We start from the raw sequence: 17,564 nt of genomic DNA, 5'->3' as shown, positions 1-17,564 counted from the left end.
AGATTTTCAGTACAAATCGGCAATTTCATACTTTAACCCCTATTATTATAACCAAACTCTTTTTATGAGTTGGATATACAATGTAATGAATGAGTAAACAGGCAGCCTTAACATTTGCAAGAGGAATAACTGGTAAAGCACGCAGCAATTGTCACCCACCCTCCTGATGGAAATCTGGGTAGGATTATTTTTACCAGTCACCACCGGTTGGGGAAACTTTGTAAAGTAGATAAATGCCGAGCATTGAAACGCTAACCTCGAAAAGAGTAACACAATAAAGAAAAAAATGTAGAGCCCTTTTTAATACCTGCAGGTATTAATACCAAAACTATGTATCCACAGTCCTACCCATAGATATGGTGTAAAAAAATATATACACGTTTGTGTGATGTTTATTTTTATGCGCACACATAGATACGGTGTAAAAAAAATACACGTTTGTGTGATGTTTATTTTTATGCGCAGAGATTAATTACAATTTGTAAATGTTTAATTACGTCATTTAAGTTTTTTTTTAAATAAATAAATCGTATATATACATTTGTAAGTCAATGATACCTATATACAGTAAATTCGGGTAACTTTGAACATTTTTTGCGTTTTTCTAATAATTTCAAATTTAATTATGTTTCTTAACAATTACTTTATTAACTGAATAGTGTTCTTTTAAGCCCTTTTTTCGTTCTTATAGAAGGAATTTAGTAATTATTCAACAAAACTGTTCTAGATTTGCTCCAAAAGTCACATTCAAAGTTGCCTTGAATTTTGGGTAACTTTGAATAAGATTAGCCTTCCATAAGGAAACCGTATATTTTCTAGATATTTTACAGTTTGTGTAAGATTATACGACATATTCATATTTTTTAGATGTGAATCTGTCCAAATATTCCTGACAGTGCGTTCAAAAACTACATTTGACTTGGTATTGCCATAACAAAAACGAGACGAACTAATGCAGTTGAAACGAAAAACTTGTTTTTTTTTTAGATTTTTTTTATTAATGCGAATAAAAATGAAAATTTTCTGTTTAATAATAAATTCTACGCTTATTTAGCTATCAAACGAGATCAAAAGGAATCGCCTATAACAATTATTTTAGGCAAAGTAAATACATAACAAAAATCTATTCACCCCACTCCTTGAATAAAATGTCGTCATCAATATAAATACGGCCGCCTTTTCTAGATAGCTGTTGCTCTTTTATAATATTCACAATATCGGCTTTATTAACTTGACATGTCTCAACGTTAGAGGGCCAAGACCAACCTCCTAAAAAGCATTTTTGGAGCACTGAGACAGTAATTTCCAAAGGAGTAACTTTTAGAACTCTCCCTGGAAACAGACTACCCTCTTCTCTAAAAACACAGTCAAACACATTCAAAGTTACCCAAATTTCTCTGTTTGGTAACGTCGTCAAAATCTAATTCGTTTTACGCGTAAATACAAAACCAAATTAAATTATTCTTTAAAAAAGCGATATATAAACCTCTACTTAAGTGTGGAAACCATAACTTACCAGTCAATATTCAGATTTATATATTTAATTCCGATTCTAAAACTGAGCAACAAATCACACCAAACTACTTTCGCCAAGAAAAAACCGCGAAAGTTTAAAAAAATACAATTTAACATTACTTTTTTCTTTCATAACTTTAGTTTAACAATTTTGTTCCGATTTACACAGTTTCAATACTAAAAATAAAAGATTGCCATACATAAAATAAATTTTTCAACCTTTTACATAACTACGTTCAAAGTTAAGTACACCACGATTCAAAGTTACCCGAATTGACTGTAAGTAAGTAATAAAAATCTCATATTGGAATTAAATTAAGTAATTCAAATTTGTAAAATTGTTTGCTTTTATGAAAGCAAACAATTTTGCATACTATTTACTAAGTGCATGTACTAAATATAGCTCTAAAAGATGTCACCTAATACATTAGGACCTTATATATAGTGGCTTAGGTCTTAATTCTGCTTAATAATTTAGTATAATTGAGTTAAAATATGTAATTTAATTATTAGCTATGCGAACTCGAAACCGATTTGATGATAAAATGGTAATGAACTGTCTTCGGGGTGAATAAAATTACCTTTACGGCACTGATAATTGTTAGGAGCTGCCAGTAAACAATTTTGTGAGCAATATTTTGTTGTTCAGTTATTTTTAAGACTTCTTATTATTATTATTATTTTATGATGCCATAGGTCAGGGGACGAACTTGTCGTGCGCCTGGTGATATGCGACATGCCTGTCTATAGTGACACTCAGAGTTTGAAGTTGCAAAGATCTGAGAGGTGCCTACTACCACTGCGCCTATCATCCTGAGACATAAGTTGAAAAGTCCCATGTGCCTGTAATTTCAACAGCACCCTTACCCTTCAAAACTGAAACGCACTAAGGGCGCGTTCCCACTATGTCGTCACGTTTTAGTCGTGATAGCCTGTTCCCATATCACGACTATCTGTCGTGGACTATTTTTTATCGTTGAACGGCTGTCGTGACTAGCTGCTCCCAATAGATCGTGACGACAATTCATCGTTTGCACGACAGAATCGTTTGATGCACTGCAGTCGCTTGTATGTTCTTTTGGAAGCCGGTGGTGTGTGTTCGCTTGAAATGGATGAAGACGAAACTTTCATAATGTATTACTTTTTAAAAGGAAGAGGAAGCAAACAAAGAAAAGAAAGTTTTGGGTACATCCAATGTTACTAAAAAGAATTCCATTAGGGTTATTTCAAACGGTATACGAAGTTGCTTTTTTTTCGGTATTGTCAAAACCTGCTACGACCAGAAATGGGCAGTGGGTTAAAATCCAATCAACCCGCCCGTGTTTTCACCAGGGTTTTACCCGAAGCGCCGAGTTTTAACCTATTTCTGCCCAAAATCGTGGGCAGAAACGAAGAGTACAGAAATTGGTATAATTCCAACACTAACAATATAATATACAATAACTTGTAACAAATTTCTATATTTTTATTATACGAAGAAGAGGCATCTCCACATAATACCTACCACCTGTCAATCCTGTGGATTCTCAATGAAGATCAATTCAAGTGCATACGATGCATACGATCTAACGATTTTTTGTATCAATTTATTGATGAACTTTTCAAGCGAATCTATTCAATAGACATGTAAATCGAATTGTCCTGATAATAAAGTACCTAACAAATATTTTGTAATAATATGTATAATTAAATTTGAACAAAACTTAATTCACCACAAATATTTAGACGGTAATAGTTTCTGCCCTCGATTTCGGGGTTTAACAAGATTTAAACCGCGGTGATAACAAAACCCCAGGTTAAATAAAACCCGGGCGCTTGCTCATCTCCACAGAACACTCATCTCTGGCTACGACCCAACGCTACTGCAAAGCGAGCAGAGGGCGCGGGCTACGAGAGGGGAGGGCAGGGAGCAGAATACGAGCGGACAGCGATAAATAAAACGTGACGACAACAGGAACTGCGACAATCTGTCGTCACGTTTTTGTCGTGACTTTTTTTATCGTCTGACGACTGTCATTCTAGCTGTTCCCACTGTGACGACAGTTTGTCGTTATAACGATAAAAAATCGTGAACGATAGTTAATCGTGCCGTGCTATATGTGAACAACTTCATTTAAATATACAAGCCACGACACTGTAAACTGCACGACAATCTGTCGTCACGACATAGTGGGAACGCGCCCTAATGTTCACATTATTACTTTGGCGGCATAAATAGAGTACTTACTTCCCTGGACGAACTCTTTCACAAGGAGCTCTACGGCTACTACAATTTTAAGTTACGCGCAGACTTTCGCTAGTAGGTACCTACATAGATATATCGTAGATTGCGCGTATGTATTTCAGTAAGACCATTTTTATCACTTGTTTTTACGGTTCACAGGTTTTTCTGTAAGGAATACATTGTGATGAAACCTATTTGCCTGAGAATGTTTGAGAGCCAAGGCTTTGAAACCGAAGATGTGTGATCAAATCAAATTGCATTGTATCTACATGGTAGGTTATAGTATGAAAACCCTTCCAGCAGAGCCTGAATGAAAACTCAGTCTTACATTATGTATGTGTTGTGTACATGGGTTGACGCACGATCAGTTCAATCAGAACAATTAAGTCAGAACAGTTTTTTTCCCAAATAATATAAAAACGGCAAATAATAGTTTTTTATTTTCATTAATGTAATATGTGCCCCTGAAATATTTTGACTTTCTAAACCAACATGTATAAGTATGAGTATTAGAATATCTATGGTATTAGATGAACCCGGTAACAGAGAACTTCCGTAGAAGCATAGGTATTTAACGCAAGTTTCAAGTTTGCTGTTAAGACACGGTTTACCTTTACCAAATAAATTGTAATTTTATAAATTACAAATTAGCTCACTAAGTAAGTACCTAGTAGTTCTTTTTTATAAAAATTATCAATTTAAAAATCTATATTTAAGGGCCTCTTTAATAATTAAATGAATGCAATTTTAAAACAGAATTTAGTGAATTTCGCTTTTAAAATTGTAGTACTATGTATTTATAATTCTATCCAAGATGCTACCGCTATAGGAAATCAATAAGGTCTACACAAACTTATCTCTCTACTCTAACCTTGGGAGATCCTCACGAAAGCGTATCTCCTTTGTACAAGCCTACATAACACCCATATAAAATATTCAGGAAATCCATCTTTTTTTACAGGTTCTGAAGTAAGTAATAAATGGTTTTCATCGTCTTGCGTGGTTCATGAATATTAGAAAACTTAACATAAGATTCCGTCACATCTAGTGGGTACGTCTCGGTTCTGAATATTTCAAATCGACTGTGTGTGCTTTACTTGTGCCTACAACTGCGTTGAAATTTTTGAATTGTATTTTTATTAGAGAAATTGCTTATTCGCAGTGGGTATATATTATGTGTGGTTTACCTATAAGCGCGATATTCGGCGGCGGTGGCAGTGGCGGCGGCGCGGCAGCCCCCGTGCAGCTGTCCGCATGTACTTAGGCGGCGGCGCGGGCCATGAGGTCGTTCTCGGACGGACTGTGGCGCGGCCCCGCGCCGCCCGTAGCGCGAACAGTGTGCCACGCGTGTTTACGTAAGCGCCACGCCCCGAGCCACGCTTCGGCGGTAAGGGGCGCGGCGCAGAGCGCGAAGCACCTCCAGTCGCCGAGCGCCGACTGACGCACCCTTGGTGGCGGCGACGGTGCGCCTCTAGACCGCGCCTGCGTCACTTACAATCACCACGCCTCCTATTACATAAGGCTAAACATCGACAAAAACCTTAACAAACCCTGTAAGGTGGGATGTAAACAACATTCGCGCCTTCATGTTTCACAGCGCAGCTTGGAACGTAATTACTTTAATAACTACATTGTATTTATTCACCTACATTTTCAAACATTCATGTTCTTTATGCCCGGTAAGCATAAAGAACATGAATGTTTGTTGCACTGTGTTTCGAAATACCTTTAGATCGGACATTTCTAAGGCAGCTTATTACGTGATGTATATATATATATATATATTAAATATTACGTAATATTCTAAATGCAGAACGAAAACTCCCGTCTGCCAATTTTGTATAGTTTTGAAAAAAACTTTCCTCAAAGTTCTTCGATTTTTATATCAAGAGTTTAACAGTAATTTAAAACACTAAGACAAAGCTAATACTTTTTTGCTTTTTTTTTACGTTTTAGTCACGAAAATCGAAAATTTCCTCAAAAATTGTTATAATTTTTCTGTTGTTAAAAAAGTTCACGTTAGTAGCACCCAAAAATAATTTTAAAAAGTAGTTAACCAATTCAAATGTTCTCACAAAAACAAAAACAGCTCTTAAAGCCGTGAGACTTCGGCGATATGCGTGTCTAATTTTTTTTTATTCAGAACGTCTGAAATTTTGCGGCAAGCAAAACTTTATTACATTATTTGCTATTTATCGTATTTATTGGAATAATAATACTAACGCACACATTCAACATAGCCCCGCACTAGGGAAGCCCTGTGTCGCGGGTGCCATGGACACATACAAAGACAACCACAAATTACACCCAAACTCACGAGAGAAATAAATGCAGGCCATACAAATATTTCTCCCGGCCCGGGAATCAAACCTGGGACCTTTGCGTAGCATTCCGGCAAGGTAATCGTTCGGCCACGGAGGCAGTTGAATTAACTTACTATGTTATTCTTTTGATTTTTGTAGTTTAGTTCTGACCAAAATAATAAAAAATCCGTATTACTTATTGTCGAACCAATATTGCATAGTTTTAGAGGTCGCTTTAATTAGTTTTGTAGCAGGAGAGCACCTTGTTCAGAGAAGGGACTTCTGTCTCATAATGACCTTGAGACAAGTTCCATGTGCCTATAATTTCACCAGTACCCTTGCCCTTCCAAACTGGAACACATTACAGCTTGAGGGCAAAAATAGGTAAGGTGGCGTTTACCAAGGCAGCAAAACCATACAAATCACGGACTTATCAGTTATCACACACATACAGTATCAACTATTCCGTTCGATTTTTTTCCGATTTTAAAATATCCTTTGGTGGCTTGTGCATTTGGAATTCCGCACAGAAAAAGCCGTTCCGCTGCATGAACATCTGGACTCAAAGTCTCGTGTCTCTCCTGTCTTGTTATTCCCAACGGAAATGAACGTATCACACAGTGTGATGGATACACCTACGGAATCTCCAATCGATATTTCGAAACGGAATTCAGACTGTGTTTAGCCGGCCTAATTGTTTCGGTCAGATGTCAGACGTAGAACTAGAATAAAGGGCCCGACTCATGTATTGTTGTAACGCTCGGGTTCAAGAGCATGTACAGTTTGACACTTAAGATTTAAATTCAACTCTATGGCGCTTGTTGTAAGAACGGCCCAAAGTATCAAGCTTGATGTGATTCAGTGTACTTCTTCACGAGTTACTTTTGAAAACCCTACTTCACTGTTTTCAAAACAATCCACGTTTATCTACTACTTACAAATCATTTCAATTGAAAGCAAATTAACTACTCTACGTAAAGAGCGTATTCTCCAGTCGTATTACAGGATAGGACCCAGATTCTGATGACGCACAACAGTGACGACAACTAAAAATCATATTATTTTATTGAAGGGTTAACAGCCGTGTAATATACCATTAATTACGATTGTGGTTAATTATAACATCACAGATTACTATATATACTAGTCAGTTATATTATTTTCGAATTCGTTCGACAATATAGACAATAAATAAACTTATTTAACCTTTGCTATGCATGCTTGTTAGACGACACTTTCGGAATTTAAAAAAATATAAGCATTTTTATTTCCTCTAAAATGTGTACAACGTGCACTTTATTAGAAATTTTCAGTTTTTAAACTGGATTGCACATAGATTACGACGAAGTACAATCAAACGAAGTACAAGTAATCAAAGTACTCGTACATAGATTCGAAAACAACAAAGAAAACCTTTTGGCATTGGTCTCGAGTATCGTAACTGCTATGCGTGTGTATCTCAGCGTCCGCGTAGACGCGATAACGGTAGCGTAGATGTAGAGCGTGATCTTATACGGCTACGAAAGGGTACTGTATATAAACAGAATATGTACAGGTACACTGTATATTCCCATACCTCTACAATATTGGATAAATATCAACTTGATACGCAATAAAGTAATAACACATGGTCGTTTTCAGATAATCTCTAAAAATGTGTCCCTTTCAATAACTTTTATGTTATTACATGAATGCTAAACATTATTTATTTAATATGATTGCTTGCTTACTTAGTCTGTGTTACACATAAAAAGACTACTTTACTACGTCACAGTAATAAATAAAAATTAAAAAAGTGGTCAATTTCTCATTCATGGGAGCCGGTTCCACGTCGCCTTAATTTTAAGTAGAAAAGGAATTAAACACTCGTGGAAATTGCATTGTAACTTTCCAATGTATTATATAAACAAACATGTTTTCTTGTGTTTCAATTTTTCTTATCATTAGTGTCAATTCAACTAAAAGCCTCCTAATAATAAAAGTTCATATCGCATCACCTTCACCTTTCGCATACGTGAGAAGGGGCTCCTGTCGGATTGGAGTGTACACAGTGAAGTAACCTGTGCATCTCCGTTTTAGCGAAAAATCGACTTAAATACCAATTTCAGCACTAGTGACTAAATCGTTCCCATTCATGTGAAGCAATCTATCTAAATAAGTATTAAGTAATAGTTTTATAAACTTTATTGTACATCAATCAGACAAAGGGAACTTTAAAATCCATACACTGTTATAATGGTCCAGCATATTTTACAGACTTGACAGTGAAAAATGTATCCAAATACCATTATTGTCGCTCTCATTCTTGTCTACTTTTAAGTCAAATAGTTACTTTAAGCCAAATATTTACTAGAAATATAACAATTAGATGGTGATAGTGGTGGTGACAATGATGATGGTGGTGGCGATGATTGTAGTGATGATGACGATGATTGTGATGATGATGTGAATGGTAATGATGATGATGTGAATGGTAATGATGATGATGTGAATGGTAATGATGCTGATGATAATGGTGATCATGATGATGATGCTGATGGTGGTGATGATGATATATTGATGTACAATAAAGTTTATATGGTATTAACAAAATACTTATTTAGATTTATTTATTTATTACATATAGATAGATGGTCTTACACGGATTAGAAGGATTTTGATACAAGAAGTTGTATTAAAATATGTATTTGTTACATGTTAAATGTTCTTTTGTGAACGATAAAATGTCTCTGCCGTCTTTCTCATTTATGAATACGAGACAATCATTCGTGTTATTGTAATCTCATTAGTGTGATCTAAAATATGGTTTTTTGTTGTATTTAAGTTAAATATTTCTGTGATTTTATAATTATTGACATTGCTTGAACTTATTTGTACCTTTAAGACCTTAAAACCAAAAGAAAAAAGGGTTTTACAAAATTCACTCAAAAAGTGCCATTGAAATTCGGAAAGTGAAATTCACCCACAACCTGTAAAAATTCATTCAATTAGGTATCAGTATATACACAATAAGTCGAAACTCGTAGTTGTCCGTTTTTTTAATAAAATATACTTACTTATTTACTTACTCCGTTGCTTCGTATCGTGTTCGTTACAACAAAGTTTTTATGGGGGTGGTATGTTAACCAGCCGCACTACCCCTGAAATGCTGGAGGATCACACCCTCCTTTGGTCAGCGAGTTCATCGGACTTAGCCGGTGGTTAGCTAGGCTATACCAGTGCCCGTCCACCCATCCGCCACCTGGGAGAGGGGAGGTCCAGCGCGCGAAAAAAATCTAGTAAGTGGGACTTAAATTCTTAGTTTACGGGGCGATTAGTTACTATTGCACACATCGCTAAAATAGATAGATGAAATAATTTAAGACATAATTTGCTACTTATACACCTACGTAATGTAATATAATCACGAACGAATCCAACGGCAACGTAGATGAATGTTTGGAAAGTATCAACACCCAACATTTATGTTATTTGCCCAAATGGGTAACAATGCAAAAGTTTAGGATACGATTTCGAACTACAAAGTGTTCAGGATTTCGACATAGGAATACCGTCTAAATTGATTTTATGATGAAGTATTACTGTTACTAGTACTCTGTTTACGATGTTATGTCTGGGGGTGTGGTTGTGCTTGGAATGCAACTAGAGTCAAGAAATGACAGTGGCGTGATAAGCCATGCCTACGCACATTCGAGGCCACATGTTGGGAATGTCGACCTTGGATATAACAAGCCAGTGACAAGTGATATTTTAGAGTAGCAATTTTCGCACACCCCAAACATGAAAACAATATATTCCATTATATAGTTTGTAAGGGAGTGTGACATATGACGATGATGAGCTGAATCGAAAAGTAATAACTAAAACAACATGAGTAGAAAATAATTTTGTTGGATAAGTAACAATAATGGATTTAATGCAGTCTTTGAGATTATTATTCTTTGGTTTAGAGTAAAATTCATGTATATTTAGTCAAAATAGGTGGAGAAAATATCACAGATGTTCACACAACCATATACAGTTGTACAAGTTTAAAAGTCTTCTATAACAGTATGTTTGTCTGGATACTTTTCGTTCTCACAAAAATGTATCACAAATGTTCAATTTAAAAAATCGTAAAATTACACTGCTTAGGTTTTTGGTCTGGGTTACATTTTTCATAAACACATCCTATCAAAAGCTATGTTTAGTCAAAGCATCTAAGTGCATGACAATGTTGTGTCCATGTAAAGCACTCTGAAAAAGAAAGCTGTTACCTAGTTTCCACTGATATCACTGATCATTTCAAATAGTCTCATTTATGAAATGCTGATCAAAATTTAAAACTGTCCATTTGTACTATCATTGACATTTCCAATGTATGGTTCATCACAACACTTAATAACTGAATAAAGTTCAAAGTTCAAACACAAATTTTTATTAGATATTATCAAATTATCATTACATCGGTGGTCAATACAGTTCTATCGCCGATCTCTATAAGACCTGTGTGATTCACGTTCACGACTACGGCCACGAGAACGATCTGACGTACGCCATAAAAACTCATCCACTGACCGTTCATACGACCTCTTATCATACACAAGCACTGAACGGGTATAATCAGCTAAATCATAGTAACGCGGCGGCGGCGGCGGTGGTGGTGGTGGCAACCCATCGTACGAAGATAGGGCACCACTAAAGCCTGGCGGGGGAACATATGGTAATGGAGGTAGCTGATGGTGCATGGACCTCATATATTCTGCTACATAGGCTTCTGCTGCTGCAGAGCTACTGGCACTGTATCCATCACGATTACGACTGAACCATGCTGGCAGGCGGTCACGCATGTATGGAGAAGGCGATCGTCGCTTATATGAGGTTGAAGATAAACGGGTCCTTGGTGACATAAATATTTTTCGTCGGCTCCTTGAAGATGTGCTTAAACGGCTCCTAAAGCTGGAACTTCTGGATGTCAGTGGAGCCCGATATGTTCTGTAACTTCCACCACTCTTGAGATATCCTTTCTTGGAAGCTTCTTTGGACTTACGCAATATAGGCGTCATTTCAATACCATCATCCTCCGGGAATAATCTACACAATTCTTCTGCCACTTTTGGTTCAATTTCCTGCCCATCTCTTCCTATCTTGACTGGTTTGCCTTCATTCCAGGGGTTATACAAATGCAAAGTACTGTTAAAGGGCAACTCTTTACGACATATCCAGTCAACTTTGAAAACACCGTCCAAAACCTTCGCTGACAGCCCTGGAGGCAAAACCCACGATATGGGCGGTACATCTCGCCGGGACTCGCTTGCCAAGCGGGCAAATCCCGCAAATCGACCACTTTCTTTCACTGAAAATATAAGCAATACGTTTCTGGATTCTCTGTACGCTTGGTTCAAGTTTGCTTCATTTTGTGGCAAGGTAGACCAAACGCCCTTGGCCTTGGACAGAGTTATGTTCTCCGCATTGTTTGATTTTATCAAGAAAAAGCGCGTATCACGGAACAAGTAGTTTAATTTTGTCATATAATCATAAGTTTTTCGTTTATTTGCGGTAGTGGGATTTGCAACGCATCTTCGTTTATTTTGCACCGGCGAACGGCTTTCGGATTTGTTGCGTTTGCGGGTAACGCGTCTCTCTTTTGATTTGGTACTGGCCGAGCTGATGCTTGGAGCGCTTGAATCACTCGAAGTCGAACTAGATACTTCGCTACGAGTGTCGTAGTCTTTGACTTCCTCTAATTGCTTTAATTCTTCTCCTATTTCAGCTTCGACTTCACCTACGCCAAGATTCACGGAGTCAGTGTTATTGGAGGCCTCCATTTTTGGTTCAATCAGCGGCAGCGCTCATGTAAATTGGTACAATAACATTTCTCGAGTCACTTGTCTTACAAAAACTGCGCGATTGTATAAAATAAAATCCAATAATAGCGATTTACGATAATTTATAACATTTTCTTACAAATAATGAGAAAAGAATGAAAATTGACAAAACTTTCTTTATCCATATCTTATCTATGCTTCACCCGACCGACCTAGTTGAGCACAGAGTATGGAGATGATACTAATGACCATAAACAAACACATTTTTTAATGCTCTGCGTCATGCGTGCGTTCGAATATTTTGTAGTAGGCATTATGGTATGAGATTTGAAATGAGCTGGGTCATGGAAAAATTTCCATTTTGAAAATTTTTTCATAAAAATAAATATTTTTCTGGATATGTTTCCAATATTTTTCCACAATTAAAGTTGACACCTCTCAAAAATTGGAGTTACAGGAGATAATAAACCTACAAGTCACTGGAAGTTACTGAACGAAAGCGATGGAACCCACAAGTGGTGGTGATTTGGTTGTTGAAGGCGTTGAAGGTTTTCTTCGCTGTTCTGAAATAATTTTAAATCTCGTTTTTCACAGTGGCTTTTATAAAGATAAATAAAACTCCAACAGATATTTCTAAGCGTAGAATATAATACGAGCCGTCCAAATTATATTTTACAAATTTTTTCCATATCAATTTTCCGAAAAATTTCAAATAGTGGATTTTTTCGGAAAATTACCAATAATATTTGAAACCCACAGTTATAGTGGTAGTGTAGTCGTTTATAACAAACAAACAATAAAACCGGAAGTTAGTCAATGTCAGCTGATTTTAGTAATGTCATGTTGGTATTGTTTGAACTGAAAAAACCGCCGCAGGGTACTTTCGTGTAGAGTGAAGTTTTTTATAATTTTTTCATGGGGTTAAAATAAAAAAAAACTTGTAACATGCATTACGTACAAAAGTATCTTGAAAATTGTTCATTGCCCAAGGCTGTAACTGCAAATGGCAGAATACCTAACAACAGTGGTAAAGCAAACATTTATCTGTACTGTAATTATTACAGTTTTTATTCCCAAAAGGTAAGCAGTAACCAGAGTTTCATTATTGACGTTTTATTACCATTGTAAGAAAAGCAATTACCATTTGATTCTTCTGAAAATTCTGTGTGTTATTTATTCCAGGTAATAATGGCTATGTATGAAAAAAACATTGATTTTGTGCCACTTGAAGTGGATATAACTAAAGGCGAACAGTACTCGTCATGGTTTCTAGAAATTAACCCGCGTGGAGAAATCCCAGTGCTTAAAGTACATGATAATATAATTCCAGACTCAACAAGAATTTTGGATTATTTGGAGCTGCATTTGGATCCAAGTATAAAAGTCAAATATTTTATTCATCTATGTGTTATTGTGAACCTTGGGTAGCTAATAAATAATTTTATTTTTAGAACTGCCTTCCTTGACAGCTGTATCATCGGATAACAAGGTTATAGAGAACATCAACCAATTTCGAGAACTTATTGAAGCTCTGCCTGCTGGAGTTATTACTGTAGGCTCATTTTTCCAGCCACATTTATGTGGTCGCCCCAAGATGCCTTTTATTCTGCCGATCCGAGAATTACTCAAAAGTAAGTGTATGTTATCATATCATTGTGGATTGACAGCACTCAATTTATCTTTTCAAACATCCTTGAACTTACAGACAGTAATCTTGCTTTATCTTATCAAAGCGTTGTCACAGCAGCTATAAACAAACATCACTTGTTTTCAGGTGGAGATATCAGCAACTCACAAAATCTTAGAAGGTTAGCAGAGGAAAACCCAAAAGCAAGAGATATACTTTTGTACAAAGCTGAAATTCAAGACAGAAAACATGAAATTCTTACAAATGAATTGGAGTACATAAAGACACTTAATGTTGTTGATGAAGTTTTAACTGCCATAGAGAAGCAATTAAAAACTCAAAATGAAGGTCTGTAAATGTGAAGATAGAATGGTCCTTACTTCCTTAAATAAACAAGTCAAATGTGTTTCTTAATGTTTCAGGAAATTGGCTCTGCTGTGAGAATTTTAGCATAGCTGATGTCAGTTTAGCTGTTTTACTGCAGAGGCTATGGGAGCTTGGTTTAGAGAACCGATTTTGGGCAGGGGGCAAACGCCCATTGCTAGAAAATTATTATGAACGCATAAAGCAACGTGATTCTTTCAAGAAAACCATGCCTAATCTACCATACCACATAAAGATGATTGTTATGTCTCAGCCGACTGGCTATGTGTGTGCTGCTGGAGCAGCATCAATTGGTGTTGTTGTGGCAATAATATACATGTTCAAGAAGATTATTGGCTAAAATGCACACAAATACTTGAGTAGGTATATGATTTTTTGAGAAATTATGTCGGTATCAAGCTCTGTATTTTATTGTGATGAAAGAAGTGAAGCATTACACATTCTGACAATTTGCCATTACTGTATATTTTTTTAATAAACATTGTACATTCAGTGTTCCTGCTTATCTCAAAACAAATCAGTAAACATCAATGCCTAACATAATACAATTTGTATATTAAGACTGTAACCAACACAGTTGAAAAATCAAAGATTTTTTGATCTCCTGATGTATATATGAACATCATTGTATAGGACAATCATACACTACTTTCATCTTAATAGGATTTGTAAATACGTATTGTAAACATAAAGACAAACAGTATTAGATTTGATTTGATTTTATTTTAGTTTTAAAAAGGATAAATTATAAAAGTTATAAAAATGTAGACAATTGGTGCTCAAGAAAAAAGATTATGAAGTAACGGATACCAGTTTGCTGTAAATATTACTTAGAACTAACTGTTACTGAAGATATTCCAAAACACTACAAGTACCAATAGATTAGTATAGATAAATTAGTAGTTGCAGTGATGAGTAGCTTCATAGGCCATCAAAAGCCACCTTAAAAAGAAATAATAGATTGTGCATGATAATATAATTAATGGAACCTGCCTAATTACGTAATATTAAAACCAAACAAAACAAATAAAATAGCCACTAACCCTATGAAACATTGAGAAATCCTCTTTCTAATACAAATAAATACATATTTTTACTTTACTTATACTTCATTACCATAAACTTAACATAAACATGCACATTTAACAGTAATTGCATTTAACAGAATGCACTGAACATTGACTTACAAATAAATGGACGATGGGTCTAATACAAAAACCACGAAAATGTCCCAAGTCAACCTATTTAAAAGTAGTGACATGTAAAGGAATATGAAAAAGCTAAAACGTTGAATTTAAATTGTAATGTCATCGCAGTACTGTCTAATTTTGGTTGCTTCTCTGTCAGTCGAACAAACGAAGACTAAAGCGTGAATGACGCTCTGTATACGATTTTAACGCCCTATAAGTTCGGACACTTTTTAGCGCGAACCCGACGTCCATATAATTGTAAGTCAATGGCACTGAATTAATAAAATAATTCATAAAGAGAGCATTTCTTTTTATTTTATTTTTATTTTATTTTACTTTTTATTTTTTAATTACTTAATATTTTTTCATTAAACTGGTATAAATGGTGTAAAAGTAATAAATGCCAAAATAAGTATGTTCTGCTTTTGCAATTGTAAATATTATATTATGAACAGATACTTTATTTTTCTCACTCATTGTCAAATTACATTTGAGACAAGAAAATTTATTATAAGTAAGTTTGAGCATTAAAGTTAAACAATAGTGAACCCGTCCTTTCTTTTTAATATAACTACCCATCCACCCTAACCTAATGGAGCATAACACTTCAAAACATAAAGACTGTCTCGGTCGACCAACAGTTTGCACTGTGGACACTGGATGAGTAGGTCCTGGGTTCAATTCCCAGTGGGACCAATTTGGGACTTGAACTTTTCTAAATTATTTCTGGTTTGGGTGTTCTGGGTAATGACCTAGTGTGAATTATATTACTCTGGTACTCATCGAACAGGGAATTCCCTAGTTTGAGTTCATGTCATTGGTGTGGTAGTCCAGCATTATTATAATATTATGATCAATTATTTAAATCAAACTTAATATCAACTATCTGATGCATGCATGTATTGATATGTAATATAATTGTTGTGATGTGTGATTGGGTAAAATAATATTTAGATGTTGGAACCATAGCAAAATATTAATAAATTTAAAAGTCAACACAATATATATGAATACACACACATAATGATAAATAGCACCACACCATTTTAAATTAAAATACTTAATGAAGAACCCATCAAATTATTTCTTTGTTGTCTATCTAGTGTCGTCACTGGGAGCATCACCACTTTCTTGGCCTTTATTTATCGGCATGCCCATGAAATGTTTTCCATTAACAGTGCTCATTCTTTTCTTATAAACCGGTGTAGTAGTTACCTTTTCTTTGTTGTACTTAAATATACCTTCTCCGGGTAAATTTGGTAATAAACCTGGTAGGGTGTACCAAACTCTGTAGGTCACAAACCATGTCAATATAGCAATAACACCACTTATGAATTTCTCAACCATGATGTGATAATAAAGAATAGTTGACACCAGCATAACATCCCATAGTATTTGTAACAGTGCAATGGCAATCAATAATGCTCTGACATAAGGTGTGAAGCTCTCATAAGATGTCTTCAAAATGTTTAACTCGTCTGTAGGAAGGTTTTTCAGTGGATTAATACTGGCTGATCTGTCATCTATACTGCGGGAGTATTTCTCATCTCTGATGTAATCCTTTATTCTCTCCCATCCAACAATTGCTCGAGCCTCTTCTATCATCACAAGACTTGAATATATTAATATGAAGCAATGTCCTGATATATCGAACCCATTCCAAAAGTGACCATTTTTTAAACAAGAGATTTTATCATCAAAACCTCTTGAATTACATCGTCCATACTTTGTTTCAACAACATTGAACATTGTGGTCCATATGTACCAAAACACTGTAGCAACTAGTAATCTCGATAAATGGCCCGTAGCGAGAAGCCTTTTCTTACCGCAACAAGTAGTGTAAGATGTCAGCAATACATAAGGCACTGTTAAAAATAGGGTCCAAAACCATCCAATCTTGACAAAATATTGATTGAATATGTTGTCGCTTCTTGAAAAGTATGATTTTGGGAAAGTGAGTACGTCGGCTATTAAAGAAAGCAGGAAAAGAGCTCCTAAATATAGAGCTATTTTTAAATTCGTATCGAAGAAAAGTAGCTTTTTACAAATGTGCACTATCATTAGCGTTAAAACTTCGAGTATCGATGCTGCTTCACGAATGGGTTTCGTACCTTTCGATTCCGTTGGCTCATTTTGCCCTTTAAAATTCATTCGTGGGCCTTTAAAACTATTCTTCCTACTTGTCATATTTATTATCAATATTTCATTTATTCGTAGACTCGGGTACCTACTAGGTTTTTTTCACTTCGGAGTTTTCGCTGTCATTGTCATTGAATATTTGACGTATTACGACAGCCAAATCACGAGTTTTTTTTTTATAATAAAGCTTTGCGTATAGCTTTGAGCCCATGTCACCTATATCAAAGTTAAGGAAACGAATCAAGGATATAGGAAGAACAGAAGAAAAAGTATGTAGTTTTATAAAGTACACACATCAAAAGTGTCTAGGGATCAAGTACGTTTAAGAGTATTGCTGTAATTAGGGTTAATTATATTAACTTTTTTGTATCGCTA

General features: G+C 35.5%; 4 protein-coding genes across 5 annotated transcripts in view; 1 reads left to right on the top strand and 3 right to left on the bottom strand.

Annotated features, from left to right (window-relative positions):
- The window catches only part of LOC113227846 (glutamate receptor ionotropic, NMDA 2C), a 23,330-nt gene extending 18,312 nt beyond the window's left edge, over window positions 1-5,018 (bottom strand). For both annotated transcript variants that reach the window (XM_026460899.1, XM_026460900.1), the window contains exon 1: window positions 4,927-5,018. The gene's annotated coding sequence lies outside the window, so the exon portion shown is untranslated. The remainder of the gene's footprint in view (window positions 1-4,926) is intronic.
- Window positions 5,019-10,026: 5,008 nt separating this feature from the next.
- On the bottom strand, window positions 10,027-12,039 carry LOC113227887 (YTH domain-containing protein 1). Its single transcript, XM_026460968.1, has one exon. The coding sequence runs from the start codon at window positions 11,847-11,849 to the stop codon at window positions 10,506-10,508; it is 1,344 nt and encodes a 447-aa protein (XP_026316753.1). The 5' UTR covers window positions 11,850-12,039; the 3' UTR covers window positions 10,027-10,505.
- A 681-nt stretch (window positions 12,040-12,720) lies between these two features.
- LOC113227864 (ganglioside-induced differentiation-associated protein 1) lies at window positions 12,721-15,149 on the top strand. The gene is made up of 5 exons (XM_026460938.1): window positions 12,721-12,929; window positions 13,032-13,224; window positions 13,301-13,480; window positions 13,624-13,824; window positions 13,899-15,149. Exons 1-5 carry the CDS (start codon window positions 12,795-12,797, stop codon window positions 14,198-14,200), a joined length of 1,011 nt encoding a protein of 336 aa, XP_026316723.1. The 5' UTR covers window positions 12,721-12,794; the 3' UTR covers window positions 14,201-15,149.
- Window positions 15,150-15,394: 245 nt separating this feature from the next.
- On the bottom strand, window positions 15,395-17,298 carry LOC113227863 (FIT family protein CG10671). Its single transcript, XM_026460937.1, has one exon. The coding sequence runs from the start codon at window positions 17,235-17,237 to the stop codon at window positions 16,146-16,148; it is 1,092 nt and encodes a 363-aa protein (XP_026316722.1). The 5' UTR covers window positions 17,238-17,298; the 3' UTR covers window positions 15,395-16,145.
- Between the last annotated feature and the right edge of the window lie 266 nt (window positions 17,299-17,564).

Source organism: Hyposmocoma kahamanoa, unplaced genomic scaffold, assembly GCF_003589595.1.
Source record: "Hyposmocoma kahamanoa isolate Upper Pololo Valley unplaced genomic scaffold, ASM358959v1 220, whole genome shotgun sequence".
In the NCBI taxonomy this organism is placed as follows: domain Eukaryota; kingdom Metazoa; phylum Arthropoda; class Insecta; order Lepidoptera; family Cosmopterigidae; genus Hyposmocoma; species Hyposmocoma kahamanoa.
Note: the sequence above shows the minus strand (reverse complement) of the source record. Positions and strands in the feature narration are given on the sequence as shown.

Excerpts from the sequence above, each read along its gene's own strand:
- LOC113227864 (XM_026460938.1), top strand. The coding sequence starts at position 12,795 with ATGCATTACGTACAAAAGTATCTTGAAAATTGTTCATTGCCCAAGGCT. Across the intron at positions 12,930-13,031 it reads ACAGTTTTTATTCCCAAAAG|GTAATAATGGCTATGTATGA; the intron begins GTAAGCAGTAAC and ends TATTTATTCCAG. Across the intron at positions 13,225-13,300 it reads GGAGCTGCATTTGGATCCAA|AACTGCCTTCCTTGACAGCT; the intron begins GTATAAAAGTCA and ends TTTTATTTTTAG.
- LOC113227863 (XM_026460937.1), bottom strand. The coding sequence starts at position 17,237 with ATGACAAGTAGGAAGAATAGTTTTAAAGGCCCACGAATGAATTTTAAA.
- LOC113227887 (XM_026460968.1), bottom strand. The coding sequence starts at position 11,849 with ATGGAGGCCTCCAATAACACTGACTCCGTGAATCTTGGCGTAGGTGAA.